Source organism: Impatiens glandulifera, chromosome 3, assembly GCF_907164915.1.
Source record: "Impatiens glandulifera chromosome 3, dImpGla2.1, whole genome shotgun sequence".
Lineage (NCBI taxonomy): Eukaryota > Viridiplantae > Streptophyta > Magnoliopsida > Ericales > Balsaminaceae > Impatiens > Impatiens glandulifera.
The window spans coordinates 62,493,124-62,518,171 of NC_061864.1; the positions used below are offsets into that span (position 1 = coordinate 62,493,124).

At 30.0% G+C, this 25,048-nt stretch overlaps 1 protein-coding gene across 3 annotated transcripts; it reads left to right on the forward strand.

Annotated features, from left to right (window-relative positions):
• Positions 1–9,477: 9,477 nt before the first annotated feature.
• Positions 9,478–17,347, forward strand: LOC124931705 (B3 domain-containing protein Os11g0197600-like). Of its 3 annotated transcripts, none has more exons than XM_047472231.1 (8): positions 9,478–9,604; positions 9,678–9,809; positions 10,371–10,887; positions 11,876–12,030; positions 14,083–14,554; positions 14,636–14,802; positions 15,665–16,003; positions 17,017–17,347. In XM_047472231.1, the coding sequence occupies exons 2-7, from the start codon at positions 9,744–9,746 to the stop codon at positions 15,980–15,982; spliced, it is 1,695 nt and encodes a 564-aa protein (XP_047328187.1). In that variant the 5' UTR covers positions 9,478–9,604; positions 9,678–9,743; the 3' UTR covers positions 15,983–16,003; positions 17,017–17,347. The 3 variants fall into 3 exon arrangements, 2 of the variants coding, with proteins under 2 accessions (XP_047328187.1, XP_047328188.1); XM_047472232.1 differs by having other exon boundaries at positions 9,489–9,604; positions 9,732–9,809; XR_007098708.1 differs by having other exon boundaries at positions 9,538–9,809; positions 17,017–17,142; positions 17,241–17,347.
• Positions 17,348–25,048: the final 7,701 nt, after the last annotated feature.

A 25,048-nucleotide genomic window follows, 5' to 3' on the forward strand; every position in this document is an offset into this window, starting at 1 on the left:
TATTTAATAAAAAGATTAAGCTATTTTAGAATTTAATTATAAAAATATTTTTTATTTAAATTTAAAAAACTAAATAGTTGATGAAATGAATTATTTGATAATTAAAATATTATAATGTGATGAAAGGTAACAGATTGAATCGATATTTTCGATAAATTTACATTAGGTACATTTTATCTTGATTTGTGGGATTGCATATCGGGTAGATTGAGTTGGTCAAACATTTTTTTAATATGTCACCATATTATCCACACATTCATTTAACCTATTTCAAAAATAACTTTAAAATAATTAACTAAATAAATTCAATTACAAACTTATATCAACTTGGTACTAATGCTATTTACTGGACTATAGCATAAATGCATAATTGAACTACTATTATTACTATTTATTTTGGCTTCTATACTAATACTATTTACTCCAACTTGGTGCTTATTGCTATTATGAAACAAATAATATAAATTATCTCAAAATATCAAATATAAAAAGTTATAAACCAAAATTTGTAAATATTTTTAGAACTTATAAACTATGAACGAATAAAATAGTAATTTATTTTTAATTCATATATAAAATCAAGATTTGACAAAGAAAAAAATATATGCCCAAGTTTCTTCAATTATTTCTTAAAAATCATAGATTTGTAATATTAACAAAAAAAAAAAAAAAAATTGTTTTTATAAGAGAGAAATAAAAACAAAGAAAACAAGTCTAAAAAAGATAATTAAATTGTTTTAGAAATGTAAGTTTAGGAACAAAATCAGGTTTGCGGTTAAACTCAAAACTTGAATTACCTTCTATTGTTTCTTTTTATCTTAACTATGGTTTATTCAGTTAAGCATTTTTATTTTATTTTTTTGATGCATTTTATTTTTTCGATTCGATAAAACGCATCAATATGGGGTTAATTTTTCTACTCAAACGTAGACGTGACAAAAAGATAATTTATGCAAAATTTGTAAAAATCTACATAGAAAACCAACAAATTTCAGATCAAACAAGCTCTAAATGTGGATTTAAGCTTTAACTTTTATTTTTTTTTACTCAAAACAATTATATCATCTCTTCCTTTTTAATCATCATTGACTTATGTTTTATTTTATAAATTTCAAAAATATTATAATAATTTAATCAATTTGTAGCACTCAAAACTCAAATGTCCTAGAAAAGCTCGAGGTTCGAAATTTTTTAACATTGGTTTATGTGTTAAAAATCTTTTTATAAAAGATTATTTAAAAAATTTATACAAAATTTATTTTGATATTTAAAATTAATTATAACAATAATTAATTCTTTATCAAATTTAAATAACCTTTTAGTTCTAAGATAATCAAATTATAATTTAATTAAAAGGAGTTCCGATAAAAAATAATTAATTCAAAAATTATTTATTTGATTGAAAAAGTCGTCAAATGATTTTTAATTTAAAATCAATAAAACATTTGTATACGTATAAAAATGTAGTTTTATTAGAGATTATTTTAGAGTTTGATGTTTGATGACACTTGGGAAAGGGCTTTCAAGCTATGTCTTTTGTGCTAGTTACAAAACGGTATCTACTTCATACAATCTTGCATATTTTTTTAAAAATTGATTTTATTACGTTTTATTTAACCAGTTATTTTTCAAGTTCTAGACATGCATAAATATTTCTTACATTTAAAATTATAAAATAATATTTAAATTTTTGCACTTAAGAATTATTGAAGAAAATACCAAAAAATATCAGTTTAAGATATTATAAATTAAAAATAAATTCAAATAAGACTTTATCAAAATAATTTTTATGAAAATATTCTACAAATATTTTGAAGTCGTTTTATATTTTTTCGGATTTTTAAAAATATTTTAGGACTTTTAATTGTTAAAAAACAATTAAAAATTAAGAAACTCAAATAAACAGGCCCTTAGGTAGGTGTCCGGATCGGGAATCAGGTCGAACACGTGGGTTTGGGTTGGTTTTGGCCCTGGGTCAATGGGTCTGGGCGCCCGATCAACTTGGAGGCCGACACCAGTCGCACACGCTGATCCTAGGTCGAAAACCATGATTGACTAGTTTTCTCAATAGAAAACCAGACCGAGACAAAATCCTCGGTTGGAGGCCAAGAACACCAACTACAGACTTTGAAATTTTGATTAGAACTTCCATCATTCGATCTGAAGACATGAGAAGCTTCGTCTAATCACAACGATCATTTTAAACATCATTATGATGTATCGATCGGGAAGATATTCAATTTGATCATAACAATTAGGGTGGGGGGTAACGGGATTTTGGTTTTTAAGATTCACTTGGGTATAAGGAGCTTACATATAGTTTCCTTATACATAGTAGGATCAAATAGAACAAAAACATGAACATTGACTATCCGTTTTGACCAATTCAAGAACTAGATTTTTCTAGATTTTTGAAATTTTTAGTTTTTAAACCAATGCTTAAAATTGTTTGGATTTGATCCAAAACTACTCTTAACATCATTTAGAAGATGTTAGAAAGTTTTTCAACCGTAATTCTCAAGCTTTAGCTAAAAACAAAAACTCAATTTTGAACAATTTTAAAATCAAATTTGGATATTTCAGATTTAGCTTGATTCGTTCAAATTGAATTCATTAGAAAGCTTTGAAATGATCTTATGATCAAATTCAAATCAAGAAAATAGATAATCAAGTAATATTTAATGTTGAGTTTTAACAGATCTTCTTAGAAATCAAACTTATAACAAACCAGTTTCCAAATCGTCTATGACGAACAACATATTTACCAAAACTGAAATAACACAAAACAATAAGAACAATATATACGTGGTTCGGTCAAAGTCGACCTACGTCCACGGGAGGGATATGTTTCACTAAATCAAAGAAATGTCAATAGTAGAAACTTACATACCCCGCTCACAAATGAAAGAAGTGATTACAATATGAATAATTTGAATACTCCACAATCAAAAGCTCCCCCAATCTCTCTTTAGATCAGCCAAATAATAAAAAAATGAACTAAAAAACCCTAGATCTGTTTACGCTCTCTCAACCTTACTGTGTTAAGAGAAAAATATAAAAAAAATATTTATACCCTAACCCATTTTCATTATAGAAAATCCTCTCATTTTCATAATAGAAAACCCTAACCCGTTTACTTACCCAGAAGATAAACCTGACTACAATGGCAAGGAACATCTCAACAATTCTCCCCCTTCCGAGCTATGGGAAAATGTTGCTATAAACATTCATCATCGTGACGCCCCTACCAAAACCATTTCGGCTTTGGCACAACATATCTCATGCTTGCCTCTTGACAAACCATTTGTCATCATATTTGAACCGTTCTCATTCGTGTGCACTTTCTCCAAGCATAACTCCTTCTCGAGCTCTTCACGGATCCAATGGTACCTTCTTTTGATGTGTTTTTACGTGAATGGAAACTTGGATTCTTGCTCACATATATAACCCTTTGTAAGTCACTAAACACCACAAACTTGTCTTGTTCTATACATATTTCCTTCATCCATCTCATTTCCTTACAACATTCAGTATTGCAATATATTCAGCTTTTGTAATAGACAAAGTAACACATTTTTATAGACGAGACTGCCATGATACAGCTCCTCCTCTAAAGGTAAACAAATACCCTGAAGTTGATCTCATTGTATCGATATCACCACTCATATCTGACTCATAAAACACTTCAACATGTGGCTTTGTAGTGCCATAACACAAAGCATAATTGGAGGTCCCTCGAAGATATCTCATTAGCCACTTAACTACTCCAACCACATGAGCTATATCCGGTCTTGTGCAGATCATTGTATACATCAGGCTGCCCATTGTTAAAGCATATGGAGCCTTGCACATTTCTTGTCTTTCCTCTTCATCCTTGGGAGACGTTGTCTTATTTATTTTTAAGTATGTAGTCAATGGACAAACAACTGGGTTTGCCTTGTCCATACAAAATCTTTTTAGAATCTTCTCAATATATCACCACTCATATTTGAATCAGAAAACACTTCAACATGTGGGTTTTTAGTACCATAACACAAAGCATTCTTGGAGGTCCCTAGAAGATATCTCATTAACCACTTAACTACTCCAACCATATTAGCTATATCCGGTCTTGTGCAGACCATTGCATACATCAGACTGCCTATTGTTGAAGCATATGAAACCTTGTACATTTCTTATTTCCTCTTCATCCTTGGGAGACATTATCTTGTTTATTTTCAAGTGTGTAGCTAATGGAAAAACAATTAACATTGCCTTGTCTATACAAAATCTTTTTAGAATCTTCTCAATATATTTATCTTGAGACAACCATAGTCTTTTCTTCACCCGATCACGAATGACCTGCATTCTAAGAATTTGTCTTGCTTGACCCATGTCTTTCATCTCAAAAGACTTATCCAAATCCTTTTTCAACTTGGCAATCTTGAGTTTGTCTCTTTCTACAATCAACATGTCATAAACATATAGTAGAAGTATAATAATATCATTTGAAACAAATTTTTGCACAAAGACACAGTGATTTGTAGACGTCTTCATGTACCCATGGATGATCATGAACGACTCAAACTTAAGATACCACTACCTTGATGCTTGCTTCAAACCGTACAGACTTTTGATAAGCTTGCACACCTTGCATTCCTCACCTTTCTTATTGTAACCTTTAGGGTGACCCATATAAATATCCTTATCTAAATCACCGTGAAGAAATGCAGTCTTGACATCAAGTTGTTCAACCTCAAGATTCATACAAGCAACTAGACCTAACACCACCCGGATGGAAGTCATCTTCACTGCCAATGAGAAAATCTCATCATAATCGATTACATGCCTCTATCCAAAACCTTTGACAACCATTCTAACCTTGTATCTTGACTTATTATCATCACCCTCTTGCTTGATCTTGTACACCCATTTATTTTGTAATACTTTTATGTTCTGTGGTCTTTCCACCAGTTCATATGTATTATTTTTCAGTAATGACTTCATTTCTTCATCCATGGAAGTTATCCATTCTTTCTTGTGAGCATCCTCAAGAGCCTCCTTATAGCATACAGGATCACCACAAAACATATTCTATAGTCGGGTACTTAGAACTTGATATTTTCTCCCTAGTAGACCTCCTAAGTACCTCTGTTTGTTGATTTTGTTGATTTCCATCTTCTTACTAAACTTCAAAGTTAGTGTCAATATTATCACCAAAATCAGCTTCTGTATCATTTTCATGGCCTACAACTTGACCCTAAGGAACATCATCATCATTATCCGAGTTTGAAGTTACATGTGGCATTGTCTCCTCAACATCACGAGACAACTCAAGACTAAAAAGATCATGTATGTATGCATCACACTTGTCACCATCTTCAAAATTCTCAATAGTTTGATCTTTAAGAAATACCACATCTCGGCTTCTCAAAACCTTCTTGTGCATTGGGTCATAACATTTGTATCCCCACTTTTCATCACCATAACCCAAAAATATGCATTTTCTAGTTTTACATCTAGCTTAGACCTATCATATTTATGAACATGCACAAAGGCTTTATAACCAAAAACACGTGAATAGTCATAATTAACATCTTTACCTGACTAGACGATTTCTACACACTTATTATTAAATGGTTTGGAAGGAGAACGGATGATCACATACACTGTAGTGCTCATGGCTTCAGCCCAGAAATGCTTATCCAACCTAACATAGGAGAGCAAACTCCTCATCCGTTCCAACATTGTTCTCTTCATCCTCTCTTCCACTACATTTTGTTGTGGAGTCTTGGGCACAATTTGTTCATGTCGAATACCCTACTCTTCGCAATAGTCATCAAATGATCATGTACTCTCCCACATTATTTGACTGCACTCTCATTAGTTTTTTGCATGTCTCTCTTTCAACCAACTTGTGAAAGACCTCGAACCTTATTATAACCTCATCTTTGGACTTTATAGCACAGGTTCAAACCTTCTTAGATGCACCGTCTATGAAGGTTATAAAATAAGAAGCATCACCTATGAATTTAATCTTCATAGGACCACATACATCTGTATGAACAAGCTCAAGGACATTTTTTTTCAGTTCCACTTTCGACTTACTAAAAGAGACTCTGTTCTACTTACCCTTCAAGCAATTCTTACTTTTCAAGATGAGCATCCTTGAGATTCGAAAACTCATTCCTCTTTGATCAAAACATTCAGTTATTTTTCACTAATGTGACTTAGTCTCTTGTGCCACAACTCACAGGATGAATCCTTCACGACAGAATATGTTGCATCATAGACAATTTTCAAATTTGTCTTGTATAAGGAACAACATTTCTTACCTCGTGCAACAACCAATGAACCCTTGCTTAGATTCCTTGCTCCACCACTAAAAACATTATGGTAGCCTCCATCATCGAGCTTACCTGCGGAAATCAAATTCATTCTAAAGTCAGAACATGTCTTACATCTCTCAAAGTCAAGAAATAGTCAATCTTTGTCTCTATTCTAACATCACCAAGACCAAATATCTTGGACACGCCACTATTACTCATGCGAACCTCACCATAATCACCAATTTTGTAGGACTAGAAGTAACCTTTGTGTGGAATATTATGGAATGAGGCACCTATGTCAATAATTCATCTTGTTTCGTTTGAAAACGTGCTAAGACATGAGTCTTGGCATTTAGAAGCATATGACAATTCACCATCTGAAACATAATTAGATGTATTTGCACTATATTTTTTCTTTTCTTTGGGCTTCACTGTACCCTTTGCTTTATCATTTTTAAATTTCCAACACTCGTTTTTTCAATGACTCATTTTGCCACAACAATGGAAAGCAACATCATTCTTTGAAGCTTTAGACTTGCTTCTAGACTTGCCCCTACTTGAACCACTTCTATTATCCTTTGATCTTTCCCTATCAGTCACCAACATATCAGACTTAGAGGGTTTATCCCCCTTTCAATTCGCCTCATGAAGTAAGGAACTAGTGACAAAGGACATGTTAACTTATCATTTTGTGCTGAGTTGTTGAGAGTGGTAATAAGTCTCCCAACTTGTAAGCAAATAGACAAGGACTAAAAGTTATTGTATCTCATCATTAAAGTTTATCTTCATACTGCTCAACTAATTCAAAATATTTTGAAATTCATTCAAGTGCTCATCAATTGATTTATTATTAATGTACTTCAGGTTCACCAGCCTTCGTATTAGTGTTGCTTTATTCCCTGTTGACCTCATGGCGTAGAGAGCTTCAAGTTTTCTCCACACACCATACGCCGTAGTCTCATTCTCAACATGGTGCACAACATTTACACCAACCCATGAACGAATAAAGTTACACGCCTTTTTATTTGTCTTTTTCCAATCAATCTCTTTTGTACTCTCTAGTTTAACACCCTCATTTTCAATTGCTTCATTCAAATCATCTGAAACCAATAGATCAATAATCATCAATTTCCATTACCTATAGTTTGTACCATTTAGACTCACCATATAAGGTCTAGATTTCTCCATTATAGTCTTAACAATTGATGAAAACCCTAGCAAAAAACTAGTTGATCTCCTCTTTGAATTTCCTCGGGTAACTAGCAAAGCACTCTGCTCCAATTTTAAAACAAGTAACCAATCAATATTGCTCTAATACCACTGTTGAGTTTTACAACAACAAAATCACATATCTTCTTAGAAATCAAATCTATAACAAATTAGTTTCCAAATCGTTTATGACGAACAATAGATTTACCAAAACTGAAATAACACAAAACAATAACAACACAATATACGTGGTTCGGTCAAAATTGACATACGTCCACAGGAAGGATAAGTTTCACTAAATCAAAGAAATGTCAATAGTAGAAACTTACGGACCATACTCTCAAATAAAAAAAGTGATTACACTAGGAATGATTGAATTACTCCACAATCAAAAGCTCCCCCAATCTCTCTCTCTAGATCAGCTAAAGAACAAAGAAGAAATCAGAAAATCCTAGATCTGTTCACTCTCTCTCAACCTTATTGTGTTAAGAAAAATATCAAAAAGTATTTATACCCTAACCCGTTTTCATAATAGAATACCCTAACCCGTTTTCATAATAGAAAATTCTAACCCGTTTACTTACTCGGAAGATAAAACATTATCGTAATGGCAAGGAACACCTCAACATTTAATACTGGTCAAACTGAAATGTAAAAATTTCAATTTGAATATATAATTAGAATTACAACGTGAATTAAAGTGTACAGTGAGTTGGTTTCCTCTACTCTATCTTGGCTAGAGAACCATTTATAGCCTCCTTAAGTTGGTTGTGGATGCAAGTGGATCGAATTTCAGACAAAATGTCATTAATGGATTTTGTCTATTCTTGATCAACTTCATCTATTTATGCAATGATCACTAAGTTAGGGTGATGATTTTAGCTTTTGAATCAGTCAATTTGATTAAGTATTGACAAAGTTTCATCTTTGAAAAATCAAAGATTACGATTGATCATTATCATATTCGTCGCGATGAAGAAGACGATATAGGGTTGAAAACGACGTCGTTTCGGGCTAATTCGTGGATGCCTGGGCATTTCGTCCGTTCGCGTTCCGTCAGCGATGGGCGCTCTGTCTGTGTTTGGGCTAACGACGTTGAGGCGTGCGTTAGTTGGTCCGATGTTGCGCGGAAGCGCTTTCCTTCCATTGCATCGGGCAACGCATCCCTATATTGTCCGTCGGATGAGGTTGGGCGCTCATCCGATGGCTGTGTGATCTGATGCAACTATTTCTCTTATTTTTTGTTGTACTAGATCAAGACCCTTTTCCAGCCTTTAAGCTTGTTAGAAATTGATTATTCTTTACTCCTTCTTGCCTTTATTTTTAAGCTATAAAATATAAAAAATATTTAAATTGACATAAATATTTATTTTTTATTTTTATTTATTTATTTATCTTTTGTTTTAGATATTTTTGACAATTTATAAATAGAGAAATGATTTTGAGAGAGAATTTGGTGAGAGAATGAGAGAGAAAATAACATGGCACAAGATTCACTGAAAAAATAAAATAATTTATCTTTTTTTTCTCTTTCCTCACACTTTTTCATTTTTACAACCAATAACATGGTGATAGTATGTCATTCTCTTTCAAATTCTCTCTATCACTCCTCTTATAATAACTAATTTGAGATTTAAATGGATACAATATTAATCCCAAATTATTTATTTAATTTATTTGAGTCCTTAAAATTAATTTGGAATAAAATGAATATAATATTTATTTTAAATTAATTAACACAATAATTAATCCAATTAATTGTTTAATTTTGGTTTGAGTTGATTTTGATTATTTTAAATTTATTTATTTAAAATAATTATCTTAATATTTATGAATTAGGTGATAAAATTATATTACAATTAATTTTAAAAAATTTAATTGTACAATTTAAAAAAAAAACAATAAAAACGCTGAAAATAAATAAAACATTAAAACAAGCCCTTGATGAACACCTACTTAATTTATTTTTCTCTCTCTCTTTCTTGGGTGACACATGTTACGTCCATAGTTCCTCTCTCTTTGTTCCTCTTGATTCTCTCTACTCTCTTGAGATTTCATCTCGTTCCTCAAATGCCGTTGCGGAATTGGTACAGTTTCGCTTTCTTACTTATCTTTTTAGGAATTCTTTCTTAGAACAGTTTGCATGTTTAATTTCTCTAGGTACTAGTTAGGGTTTTTCTTCCAGATATCACTTCCCAACTCTTCTCACAACAGATACCCGGCGTCATGTTCAACCTCAAAAAGCCTCATTTCATCCACAGCTTTGATCCCACTTCACAATCGGAACGACTGGTAAGCCTCTTTCATATATTAGATTAACAAAGTGGTTCGCAAGTAAAAAGATTAATTGCTCTGGCTAGCAATTGAGCATACATACAGACATTGTAGGATGGTAAATCTTTCTTCATATATCCAAAATTCTTGGTGGGTACCTTTTTTAGCAGTTTTTATTGATTGTGTCTTCTAAAGTGGTGCAATGTATGATTCTTAACCATCAAATAGTACAAAATGGATCAATTTTTGTCAATTTTTGCAGTTATGCCTTGTTTGATCTTGGGTTATTTCTAAATAATCTTGTTTGATGTAGGTTATTAGAAAACAGGTTATTTGAGATTATTTGGTGAAAGCACATGTATTTTGGTTGATGATTTGAGTATGTGAATGATGAATAGATTGTGGGTTATTTGATTGTGGGTTATTTGAAATTAATCTCATAGAACCCACATCAGAAAAGTCCTTAGAGTAACTGCTTGAAAAAGTTTTGATGTATATGCTGGGCCTGATCTCGATAATATTAGTGTGAAATTCCATTGAACCTGATGGATGGATTCGTACTGTCTTTTTTTAAAACAGAAAATTCCATCCAAGTTTGTAGCTAAATTGGGAGGCAAGAGCAATGGAACTATTTTATTGCTGGGGCCAAGTGGTAAAAGTTGGCATGTCAGTCTGGTCCAATCTGATGACAACTTATATCTCCAAGAAGGATGGACAACTTTTGTTCAAGACAACTTTATAGAATGTGGTGATTCCTTGGTCTTCAGGTATGATGGTGACATCTACTTCACTGTGCAAATTTTTGATCAAAGCTCCTGTGAGAAAGAAGCTGCTTTCAGCGCAGTGTGCAGTCAAGATGTTAGTCATTTGGACGAGCTTATAGGAAACAAAAGAGAAAGGGTAAATGTAGGTTCGTTTCTAGATTGCTCTTTTGAGAGTCTACCTAAGAAGATTAGGGGTTCCCAAGGACATTATGAGTTTTTGAACAATAGCTTTGAACAATGTGCTGATGAATCTGGAAATTGCTGCACTGCATCACAGAATGTTGTCAGCCTTGCCATGCCTATTGAAGCAAAATTCTACCACGATGGTTCAGGTGAACACAAAATAGTTAATTGTCTTTGAAATCTCGAGCTTGTTTGTTGTCCTTGTTTGATCTAGGGTTATTTGAATATTCAAATGGTTATTTTCAAATAACCTTGTTTGATGTAATTATTGAAAATTAGGTTATTTCAGTGAAAAGACATTAACGTTATAAATATATTGTAATAGTTAAAATCAATGATACAATGAACTGAGAAGGTACATATAGACGGAGATGATAAAATGTTAGTTAAGATGAGAAAAGATTGATAGAGGTTAGGATACATCGTTTCTTCACAATATTCAGCATAACCTAATAACTACCTACCTCACCACATTAAACACGAAACCCTAGCTGCTGCCATAGGCGATTTAGCAGGGTGCTAACAACAGAGAACATCCTATTACACTAATAAATGGGCACGTTGCCTTGAAACTAAAAGAAGACAGCGAAACCCTGTGCACCAGTCTAGTTGCTAGTATAAATTAACTGTGACATATATACTGAAAACCACTATATACTTTTTTTAATAATAGAGGGTAATTAGTTGATCATCTGAACAATGTGATTAATAAGTAGACTGTTGATTGGATAGTGGTTTATTTGGAATTAATCTCAAATATAGGGTGTTTCTTGAATTAAATTATTTTTTTTGCAAAAACCTTGTCCGATGAAGTAGTGGGTTATTTGGGGCTATTTGGTTAAATGACTAAAATATACTTTCTATTTAATATATAAAATGTTATAAAATATTGTAAAGGGTAATTTGGTTGGTTCATGATTGGATAAAGGTTTATTTGGAGAACCCGTCATCAAATAAAGCCATGATTTCTTAAAGGGGAAATATTTATTTTCGTAGTTCATCTGTTCATGTGGTTCAGATAAACTACTATTCATTTAGTAATTTTTGTTTTTCATGTATTTATAATTAATGAGATAACTCTGCAAATACTTTTACTAGTTATCAAAAATTTAAGCAGAAGCAAATTTAAAATTGTAGGAAACAAGGAGACTGAAATGGCGTCATCTGCTGAAGGTTGCTTGACCACATTATCATGTTCCGAGGCAGAGGGGCTAGCTCAATCATTCTCTTCTTCTAATCCAAACTTTAGGAAAACTATGAAAATGTTTAATGTTGGTGGTTCATTTACCTTGGTAAGTTCTCTCTTGCTATATTCTGTTTCTTATATTCATTTTCAAATATGCCTGTCCCATTTTATGATGTGTATATGTTGCACTTTGGAGGAAGTACTGCATAAAATAGCCTACTAATTAGCGATTATTATTATTATCATGCAATTAACACATGGAACTTTCCTTTTCTAGTTACTTATGTCATGACTTGGTTGCTTCTTTTGTATTACTGTTTCTAAATATTTGTTCCAGAATCATTTTAATATCTTAGTCCTGATTATGGGCTGGTTTGGTGTATTTTTTCCATGTTGATCATGATACGAAAAAGATCTATACTTGCCAAAAATCAATGTAAAAATAATATGATTGTGATTGGAAAGAATTCTCTATATCAGTGAAGCAAAAAGAAAAATAATTAAGATCATTATCTATCTACAAAATAATTTTATACTAAATGAAGCAACAAAAATATGTAATGTGTTAATAAGGTTAGTGACCCAGTGTTATTAGTTAGGGCTCTAAATAGTGAAGAAGCTCTTAGGTTTATTATATTAATTAATATTAGTCTCCCACAACGGGGTTGTTAGTTGTTAGAATAGGTGGCACCCTATAGTTATAAATAGGGTGACCTAGCTGAAAGAGGAAATGAATAGAGTTTCACTCTTCTTGGCAAGATTCTCTATGCATCTCATCTAAGATTTTAGGTCATTCTTTTCTCATCTTCTTTTTAAAATTCCGATTTATCTTCTTTGAAAGAAGACACACTCAGATGCTTTTTCTGTTTTTCCTTCCTCTGTGGAATATAGCTCCACCTCCTTGGATAACTCTAGAAAGTTGTTGATTACAAATGCTAAAGAGTCCAGGAGAGTCTCTTCTTGCAACATTCATGTTTCCATTCAATCTGATCTACGACATTAACCAAGGATTCTGCAAATAACAGGCTAACAAATTCTTCAATAAAACCTATTGAATGTTTCTCTATCTTCAAAAGATCCTTTAAAATTTCAACAGATTTTTGAACATATACTTCAGATGGCTTACCTGGTTTCAGAATCAACTATCCTTTCTTCACAAGTTTGGGACAAATTTCATTTTCACTGGTTCCGTTAGGAACTTCCCAAGTTAAAGCATAATATAAACTTTTATACTTAATTAAAAGAATTAAACCATAGTTTAGCAGCTCCAGAGATATGATCTACTACATAACCTAGTTTGTCGACCATCGATATCTCTTCCCATCAAAAAAACGTTTGGTCTCCTCGATCCATCTATTGACGTTAGTTTAGATCTGGATAATAAACCCCGATACATATCTTGCCCATTCTGGTAAGATCTACACTTTTTGTTTACGAAATATTGCGGATGAGATATCTGATGATGTTCTTGCTGTTCTTAGTAGGAAATCAATGGTGGCTATGATAGTAGAAAAATTTGACAGGCGAGAGGAATATCAACTCTGATACCAATGCAACACTTCTTGGATTAAGGGTCAGGGTTTTGTAATAGATAAGAGTAGATTGAAGAAGATGAGAAAGGAATGACCTAAGATGTTAGATGAGAAGCACAGAGAAGAGTGTAAAACTCTTGATATTCATTAATGAATTGATTTCCTCTTTCAGCTGGGTCACCCTATTTATAACTACTGGGTGCCACCTTTTCTAACAACTAACAACCCCTAACAACTTGGAGGATTAATATTAACTAATATAATAAATCTAAGGGCCTCTTCACTATTTATAGTCCTAACTAATAACCCTATGATCACGTTACAAAATCACACTATAATCTAGATCATGCTTTAAAAAATAACCTGACCATGATCAAAAAAATTCTTATACCATACCAAAAATGACTTTCAATTTTCACTTTGACGATTTTTCAATGAGAAATCTTGATTGTGTCAAAATACTATTTTCCAAATATATGTATCTTATAAAATGAGCTGGAGCTTATGAACTTGAGTATCATTCTAAGGGTCTTTTTCTAAGATCAATGGTCTTCTTCTTGTTTTATCACCTCAATTTTATCTGTTTGATCATGCTGCTTAATGAATTAGTCTCAAATAAAATGCAGAACATTCCACACCAGTTCTCTTTGGCTCATCTTCCAAAGTGCAAAGTGAAGATTGTTCTCCGTAATTTACAGGGAGAATGTTGGACAGTCAATTCAATACCAAGTACAAAGGTGCACATGTCCCATACTTTCTGTGGAGGATGGGTGGCTTTCGTTCGTGATAACAACATCAAATTTGGAGACATTTGTATATTTGAACTAGTAGGAAAGTGCGAATTGCGTGTGTACATTCTTAGGGTTGGCAAGGAGTTGCAAGATTGTCAAAGTGGTAAACCTGCTTTAAAAGGGTTAACCAACGAGCGAGCTGCAACGTTGCAGGAAAAGACGAATAGAAAGAAATGTCGCAAAATTCAGTTGCAAAGGCTAAGCATGATTGATGATAATAAAATGTCTAGTTGGGACGATAAATTAAATAGCAGAGCGTCAAAGAGTTCTCTTTTGATGTCTCAAAAAGCTGGGAGTGGAAAATTAGGTAAGCTTTCTCTCTTTTTTGGATAATCATCCTACAATTATTAGATAAGTGTTTCTGAGCTACAAAACTGAAAATGTGTAGTCAGGAGTAAAATCAACTTAGAAGACAAGCAGAGTTCATATACAAAGGGATGCATGTCTATGAAGTCAGCACCTGAAGAGAAACTAGCTGCTCAATGTTTTAGCTCTAGTTTTCCTCATTTCTTCAGAGTTATGAAGAAGTTCAATGTCTGTGGTTCATACACTTTGGTGAGTACATGCAATTCTTACTTGTGCCTTTAAGTATCTGATTATTGAGTTTGTTTTTGTTAGATCCTCAATTCTGCATTTAAACAGATACTAATTGTGAAAACATAGGCCCCATTTGGAAAAAAAAAACTATAATTCTTGTTTCTTGGTGGATAAATATGAGAAACAACTAGTGAATTTATGAATCGACTCTGACTAAGATCCCTTATCCCATCATCAATAGTATAATTCAAATCATCAATGAAAATACTAAATTACCCTTTATTTTTTTATAATATTTTAAATATTTAATTGACATTTCAGTCATTTAACTCAATTAACCCCAAATAATCTACTTTTTCATCAATTTTTTCCCATATAATCCTACATCAAACAAGCTCTATGTTTAGGTCTTGTTTGGATTTCCCTTATCCCATCATCAAACTTCATCAATCAAATGATTCAAATCAGCGGCTAAAATACCCTTACTTTATTTTTATAGCATTTTAAATATTAAATACAAAGGCTATTTTAGTCATCTAATCCAAACTAATCCCAATTAATCCACTTTTTCATCGAGCAAAGTTTATTTCTCTTCTAAACCAATTGGTTTATTAAAAAAAAACTTCACCAAATAAGCTTAGATTCCAAACATATTTGGTTCCCAGAAACAAATAAAAAAAATCAATTGGAAGTATTAAAAAAACTCAAGTTTATGATTAAAGAAATGTTTTGATGTGGAGGGTTTAAAAACTTAAAGAAATTAGGGGCAATATTGTGAGTTCTCTGTGTCTTTCATGGTATTCAGGCATGTTATTACTAGGAGTTCAATATCATTTCTTCATATGCTATAAACTGAAGAAGTTATGTTCTCCATGTACAGAAAATTCCGTATCAGTTCTCGATGGAACACATTCCTGATTGCAAAACAGAGATAGTTCTTAGCAACTTAAGAGGAGAGTGCTGGACTGTGAACTCAGTCCCCTCAATAAGAGTGCAGACATTACATACTTTCTGTGGAGGGTGGATGGCATTTGTTCGTGAAAATAATATTCAGTTAGGAGACATATTAATCTTTGAACTTGTTGACAAACATGAAATGCGTGTGCACATATCCAGGCTTGGGAAGAAAGGTCTTTACTTTCAAAATGGAAATGGAAATGCAGTTTCTGAGGAAACAACTAGGATCATTGAATTTTGACCACACCTAGCCTGTTTCCTGGTGAGTTTCTTGTCTAACTTTGATATCAAATTGCATTCTTTTTCACAATGTTAATTCTTGAAGTAGGAATTCTTTGAAGTTGAATAGTTCCCCTCTATATATTCCTCGTCCAGGCATGTTATTATTAGGGGAAAATCTATTTATCTCTCTCTATATATATATATAATAAGAATATGACTCAAACAAATGTAGAGTCTTCGTCCTATCAACGTGATTTTCTAGAATTTCCATTTTGTCAAATCTTAGTTGTTCATCTCATTAATTTATCTTGTATAAATTGTAAATAAAATTTGCAGTAAAATATGAGAGATGATGTAAAAACCCATAAGCACACTGAATAATCCCGGTTAACTACGCTTCTTGATTGTCATTGCTTATAGGGGTAGTATGATATATAGTATTAGTATATGAGTAGTAGAGTATGTTAGTAGTTTATAAATAAATAGTAAAGTTTGTAATATTTGAAGTAATGAATGACTGAAATAGTTATTAAATCTGGATTATCTCTCTCAGGCTTAGGCTATTATTATTCTTAGTCTCATCTACATTTCTTCTACATATCCTAGATCTTAAGCTGGTAAGTAACATATTGTTTAGAATTATTATCTAGAATTTGATTTATTTTCTATTTTGGCATTCACAACTTTCTTCAATTGATTCAAAATAGTGGTTTCTTTCCTTTCCTTGTTTGCTGATATACTCAGTTGACACAAATAAGAATCAGACTCAGTTTTACTATAGAAAATCGAGTCTGGCCATATCATTAGGCAACTTTTGGAGACTTGTCATATTAGTATTTGATTAGCCCAATCATTCATAAGTTTTGTTTGATGTGGGTAATTTGAGAATAATGTCTAATTACCCCCACTATTTAATCAATAATCTATTCATCAAATCAAGCACATCATTCAAATCATCAACTAAAACACCAAATATGTGAAACTAGGTTATTCAAACAACCCTAGATCAAACAAACTTTTGATAGAAGTTTATGACTACTACATTATATGCAGGAGGGTTTCCTTGTTGAACAGATAAAGAAATTGGGAAAGTTTTGTTGAGTATTTGCGGTAGTAATGTTGAAATGCTTATAAAACATGTAATCTCTCAAGTATTCCGGCCTCATTCGGTTGTAACTAGTAAGTAGTATTCATATCCCATTTATTTACCTTGTTATGCTTAATGTAGATGTGTGATTAATGGCTCATATTCTAATCGACCAATTTTTCATTTTTAGGTTAGTTTTGTTGATGCAACTTTCATTCCAGTCTGCAAAATGTAATATTCTCTTTTGAAAACTCCCTATCTAAAGGTTGCATGTGAGGTTACATTTTTTTTTTGCTGTTAAGACCAAAATAAGCATTTGCAATTTGCTAGAGGAAGGATTACACTAGTGCTAGCATTTTTTTTTGTGACCCGGGTTTGTTTCCAAGGGTGGCTGGCAGTAGCATTACCCGCACAGTGATGACCCCTTTCAATCCGAGCATGTTTTTAGGTCTAATTGTTTTATAGTTTCACTCTGAATGACAATACTCTCTCGCCTGTCGCACCACCATAACAAGATTTATTTTTAACCAAAAAATCGGATTATTTTAAAAGGATGGAAAAAAAGAACTACATCAAACATACTCTTGGAGGGCATTGAATATGTCTCTTTGTGGCTGTAATTTGAACCCTTTGGTAAAGGGGCATGGAGATTCTATGAACTTGCTACTTTGATATGGTTATCCAAAATAAATATTTTTAGTAATTTTTTTCTTTTTGCCCTTTTGGTGTATTTGTTTGTTGATGTTTTATGGCATAAATGAATGAGTACTTGGTTTGGGTTATTTGGCCCATTTAAAAATACTTTTTGAAATTATAAATATATATCATATTATTAAGACATTATTTTATTTAAATTAATGTTTGAATGAGATATTTAAGTAGGGTGAAGTAAAAAAGAAAAGGTTTTGATCTTGTTCAATTAAAAATTTTAGAAACATTTTTTTAAAATATAACTTAAGTATGAAATTAAAATTTTGAATAAAATATTACTTTGCAATAATATATTATTTTTCATAATATAAATTAAATTTTATTTATTTTCTGAATTCAGTCCAGTTAAGATACTATGATCTTGAAGAGTATTATTTAATGTTAACTAATAAAATAATTAGTATTTATTTATTTTTACATATTTTTATAACTATTTTTAAAATAATTCTATTTTTATAATTTAGTTGATCATTTAAAATGTGTCACTGTTTGATGGAAAATTTGAATTGATTAATAGATGGGTTTTATGAGAGTTTGGATTTAATTCAAATTTAAAATTAAAACAAGATTTCATTGTGTTCATTTAGAAATATTTAATTGTTTAAATATTTATTTTATTTATAAAGTAGACATATTTCTAAATGTAACAGTTGTACATTTTTATGTACTAATAAATTTATAATAAAAAATATTTGCATAAAAATGTTTAAATTCATTTATAATTTCAACAACATATAAAGAAAGTAATTAGAAACTATTTTATTTATAAGCTTTCGAAACACACAATCAACAGTTTGGGAATAAAACACCTTTCTTATTTGGGATGATATGAAATTTGTTCACCACCAGCATATTTTTAAACATTCAAAGTTTTTGGTGTCATACACTTCATAGTTCTTAAGAAAGTCGCAAAGAAGATGAACTTATCTTTGCCACAAGTGGAAGGGGAGATAAGAAGATTAAGTGGAGACGTGGCTTGAAGATTGAAACACGATCATAATCATGAAACAAAGAGGACTCGATGACGGTGAACTAGAGGCAATGTGGTAGGGTTTTTCAAATTTTAGTAAAGACACCTCAATGCTCAAACAATACTTCAAAATTGGGATTCTTGCATGTAATCTTTCGATTTTAACATAAAATATAGGAAGTTTATGCTCTTTTGGCAGGATCCTTGGTTAGAAAGAATTCCACTCATTATGAGGTCCGAGTTCATAAACATTACTCTTTGTTCGAAATATTTGAAAGCCTTATATTCAGACTCTTGAATCGGTAGATGGAAGGAAATTCTTAGAGAATCCCGTAACATTCTTGCAAAAGTAAAGTTGGGTTGGACAGATTCATAGACTTAAAACATGAGATTGTAAAATAACAAAAAGTTGAGAAATGACTAGTTGGTGAAATGAGTCAAGGTGCTCGTGAACCGCTCGGTCAAAGTTCGATTTGAATTTGACTTTGATTAAATTTGAGTTGAGCTCGAGCTGCCTCGTTTAATAATCGAGTCGAGCTCGAACTTATATAACACTTGTTTGATGATTTATCGAGCTTTTTCGAGGCTAATAATAAATAATATATATTTTTATTTATTTTAATATTAAAACCTAAAATTTAAAATAAATATTTTTTATTCACAAATATTTGAAAATTTAATTTTAGTTCAAATTTTTTGAGTTGAGTCGAGTCGAGCTAAAAAATACATTATCGAGTCGAGCTCGAGTTAAAGCTGACTTGACTCGTTTACCGCCCTAGATCATATGCATCCATTCATCTTTTGTTTGGAGTTTCATGAATGATCTTGATGAAGGAACAACTAAAATTGTATGTTTTGTGGGATGCAAAGTATGTTAGAATCTTTAATTTAAATTTTTAATCCTTAAGTCTATAATATAAATACTCTATATCGATAAATTGAGATAAACTGTAATTGCGGAAATATACCTGAATCTTGAATGAAGAACGGTCCATTAAGTCGTTATTCTCTTCTTCTTGATCTTGTCTTGATTTTGGATATTCTCTTGATTTTGGATCATCTCTTGTTCTTGAATCTTCTTGTTCTAAATCTAGACCTGAATCGTAATGTCTGATATGAGTGGGGGCTTAAGTCTTCCAACCCTTTATCGATAGTCTTTTGAGTGTTCTTGAGAGATGAACATAAACCTTTTGTTTGATGAGAGAAACAAATTAGGTAGGCTATCTATATGGGTTGGGGACCTAGCCCTAATATACCCATTTATTATTCGGCTCATCAACGAAATAATAAATGATATTTCTGCTTCTACACAAATATATCCCCATATTTATTATAGATGTCTAAATAAGCCCCCTAATCTTTATATTTTAATAGATCACTTTAATTGTGCTTTAATTTTTATTATAATAACAAGTAATATACAATTATTAAATAATATATGTACCCAAATATTGGAAATAATTCCAACAATCTCCCACTTGGGTCATATAATATTTCCTTCAATTGTATATTATAACCTTAAAAGCTCAAAATATTGTTATCATTTCCAAATACATCTATATCAATCTCGTCCATCAATTATATCAACATAGGATTAAATCGATTTTTGTTACATTAGTTCGTAACTAAACCATCAATAGTCACATATGTCAATACAATCAAATGACATAGATTAAACATGGGTGTGTAGTGTGGATTAACATGTAGTGTGATCTTTAACATGTCTAATACCAACTGGTCCTCCTTTATTGCTTATAGAGATCAATCTGAATAACTTTATAATCTTGATTTCTTTAAAAGAAACTAAATCTTTAATTTTTTTAGAAACTGATTTTTTGATGTGCACATAAATTCTAAATTATATCTATACAAGCATCACAATACAAACTCTCACTAAAACTATATATCATCTAAATATGCAATATCTATATGAACAATATGTTCATGAAAGACCTCAGATAGCAAATATTTAAAGAACTGATCCGTAATTTTAGAGTTTATCCAAATATGCTCAATAGATAAGTAAACATTCTGAATTCTTTATTTTTCAAATAGTTCGACTTAGTCGAACTCGTATTACTCTTAAATTAAAATAACTGCAAATTATTGTCAAGTAATATTTTTAATGGTCTTTCTGTATCATTCATAATTTGCAATCCCGTGACAAAACTTTGCAGTTAGATTCTTTAATTGGATGTCACAAAACACTTAATAAATTATGTCATCAACTTGAAATAATTCGAGTGTCTGCTTAACACTCTTACAAGAATTAATTCTTTAAACTAAAATTATGTGGCACGAATTTCCGACTGTTTTGGTATCCAACAAAATTCGAATCAATATACCAAATGATCTCTATCCGATTCGATTTCACTATATGAGACTAAAATTTGTCTCTAGACTTTTTTTTAAAAATATATATATATATATATATATATATATATATATATATATATATATATATATATATCCAACAATTACCATTTAATCATTCTTTAGTCCCATTTATTTTCTTTAGGCATGTAAGGACTAACCTTAACTGGAAAACCCAAAAAGAATTTATTTAGTTGTTTTAATTGAAACTTATTCCGTATATAAGTTGTAGTTCTTTAATTATTCTCGCCAAATAAATTTATTATATGGAGATATGCCCTAAATGTTTGTTTCTAAATAAAGAGTTTCTGAAATTGTTCCTTAATTCTTTATCTTTAATATTAATTGTCAATGCCCAGGCCGATATAATTTTTTTCACCATCAATTGACTTTTGACAATTAACTCAACCGTACATCAACACATTTACTTTAGTATTACTGAAATTTATCATCAAATGTGTATGAAACTGAAGTTAAATTACTCTTAGAACAAAAAAAATTGTAATATGTATTCTTTTATGCACCACTTTCTTTAATAATTTTCTTTTAGGTGCAACATCTGCAATTCTTACAACTTTATTTTTTTATTATCTTTTAAGTTATTTTCTAAGTGAACATTATTTATGTTATTTTTGTTTCAATCTTTTATTTTCTTACACATAATATGACGTGAGTTCATATAGAGACTAAGTCTTGCAATTCACATCAATTAACTTAAGTGTGAATAAGAAAATCCAAATTAGATGCATGAGAATACATTAGTATAACTCTAACTTTAATGCATTTACTTTTGAGACAAAATAAAACATATGGCGTATTTTTTTTTTTATGAAATCTTTGTTCTAATAATAACCTTAACAATTTTAACCCTTTTAGATATAATTCTTAAAAAAATAATAAATTCTAGATACGCCTTAAAATCTTCATAATATAAAATGAACTTAAAATGTTGACAAAAAAAATCCGTATAAGCAGAAGTGTTAACTTAATTAGATAACAAAACAAATGAACAACCATACCCACAAAATTTTAATAATCACATAAATTCAAAATAATGGTACGTCTCATCATAAGATACCAAACGCAACATTAATATTTAGTCTTTGATTATTAAATATTAACTTGCAAACGGTACTCTTTTGTAGTAATCAAATATTAACAATAAGTCCTCTCAAACACTTGGTTATCTTTGGATAGTCCAATTATTCACATGGCACACCGAATAATTGTTACATATTTATTACCACGTGTGCATAATGTTATTCTGACCAATTATTTATCTTCCTTTGGACCGATTAAATAACCGCATGAATTACATACACACTACCTTCTTAATTTATAAAATATATTAATCTACACAAGAGAGCCTACTTTGATAGGATGTTGTTTCAATTAATTGATTTAATAAATTAATAATTTATGTACATACTTTAAGTGTTTAACTCGACCAATTATTAAATTTCTTTTTGTCCGATTAATAATGGCATAGTTACAAACATAACCGTCTTAATCTTATAAAACAAATATGTTCTTTAAATTAATAATTTGTACATTTATTTAAATTTGCAATCCGATCAATTATTAATTTTTCTTTGGGCTGATTAACAACCGCATAATTACAAATTTAAGTGGGCCTAAAATTGTACCAAATTTTGAATGGGTTATTAATACCGAAAATCTGAATATTATTTTATGTATCAAAATCGCATAAATTCCATATGCGTGCAACACAAAACAAATAATTGTAATTTACTAAATACTCAAACATTTCTTAATATCCATCCACACAATATATACATAAAGACCGAAATATGTATATACATATTCGAATGTGTAATATAACATGATTGATTATTCATTTAAATATAATATAAAAGATATAAATAACTCTAAATTTCTAAATTTATCAATAATTATATTAATTGATATATCATAATTTATTTCCTTAATTATTGATAAATATAACAAAGAGTTTTTTTTTATTTATTCTTTAATTATAAATTATTATTAATAATAATAAAAATAATAATACTAAATATTTTCTTTATATATTAGCAGTTATTTAATATTTAACTAATTAAAATAATAATTATTATTATTTTAATTCTTTAATTAATAATTAGTCATAATTAATTATTATTAATTAAAAAAATCTGAATTCCTTAATTAATTATAATAATTAATTATTATTTTAAAACTGAATTCCTTAATTAAATATTCATATCTTAATTTCTTAATTATATATATAACTCTTCAAATCACCTTAGTAATAATTATATATATAATTCTTTATTATTATCGAATCTCTTTAGTAATAATTATATATATAATTTCTTATTATTCTTTTTTATTAATAATAATTCGTTTCTAAACCGACGTTATTATGAAACATATACATTAAATATTATAAATAATTAATATCTAATTAAATTATATAAAAAAGAAAAAAAACTCAATTAGAATTTGAACATAATTAGTCAATATATAACTAATTCCTTAATTAATAATAATAATAATTAATTATTATTCTTAACACATTAAATTCCCTAATTAATTCCTCAATATATATCTAATTTCTTGATTAATAAAAATAATAATTAATTATTATTCTTAAAACATTAAATTCCTTAATTTATAATTTATATAATTGATAGAAACCATAATTTTTATGAATTTTTAAATAATTCTATATAACTGAACATCAAAAATATATATATATATATAATATTAATTAATATTAAAATATTGATTCATTTTACTTTTTTTTATAGTTAATATTAGCCCGATTTCTTTAAAACAAACAAATGCTATTTTAACTTTTTTATTTTTCTAATTAATTAGATATTCATATATTATATCTAATTAGAGAATTATCATAATTCTTTAAATGTGAACCATTATTTAAACAAAATATGTTCATCTGAAATATGTAAAATTATTTAGATACTTATGTATTTTCTTTATTTTAATTTAATTTAAAATTTTAGATCAATATATACATCAAATATTGTTATTACTATTCATTAATTCATTCTATCATTATCCGTTATAACCAAATTAGATCAAGAACATATAAAAAAAAATGTCTGCTCATATTCTTAAAAAATTATCATAAACTTAAATCTCAATAAATTGACATAGAGAGGCTCTGATACCACTTGTTAGAATCTTTAATTTAAATTTTTAATGCTTAAGTCTATAATATAAATACTCTATGTCGATAAATTGAGATAAACTGTAATTGCAGAAACGTACATGGATCTTGAATGAAGAACGGTCCATTAAGTCGTTATTCTCTTCTTCTTGATCTTGTCTTGATTTTGGATATTCTCTTGATTGTGGATCATCTCTTGTTCTTGGATCTTCTTGTTCTGAATCTAGACATGAATCGTAATGTCTGATATAAGTGGGGGTTTAAGTCTTCTAACCCTTTATCGATAGCCTTCTTGAGTGTTCTTGAGAGATGAACATAAACATTTTGTTCGATGAGAGAAACAAAAGGTAGGCTATCTATATGGGTTGGGGACCTAGCCCTAATATACTAATTTATTATTCAGTCTATCAACGAAATAATAAATGATATTTTTGTTTTTACACAAATATATCCCCATATTTATTATAAATGTCGAAATAAGCCCCTAACCTTTATACTTTAATAAATCACTTTAATTGAGCTTTAATCTTTATTATAATAACAAATAATATACAATTATTAAATAATATATGTACCCAAATATTGGAAATAATTCCAACAAAGTAATCATTTTAAAACATCTATTTTGTGATTCTTCATCAACTTATACAATATAATGAAAATTAACAAAATTAATTAATTTAACTTAATTGGTTACCCTCTTAGGTGGGTGAAACTATACGTATGCATATGTTGTATCACTTTCTCTTCAAAAATAGTCTTAAAGTACCCACAAAGAATAAAATAATTG

Bases quoted from the DNA above. Each gene is read 5' to 3' on its own strand.
- LOC124931705 (XM_047472231.1), top strand. From the start codon at position 9,744: ATGTTCAACCTCAAAAAGCCTCATTTCATCCACAGCTTTGATCCCACT. The intron at 12,031-14,082 runs GTAAGTTCTCTC...AATAAAATGCAG, and splicing joins TTGGTGGTTCATTTACCTTG to AACATTCCACACCAGTTCTC. The intron at 14,555-14,635 runs GTAAGCTTTCTC...GAAAATGTGTAG, and splicing joins AGCTGGGAGTGGAAAATTAG to TCAGGAGTAAAATCAACTTA.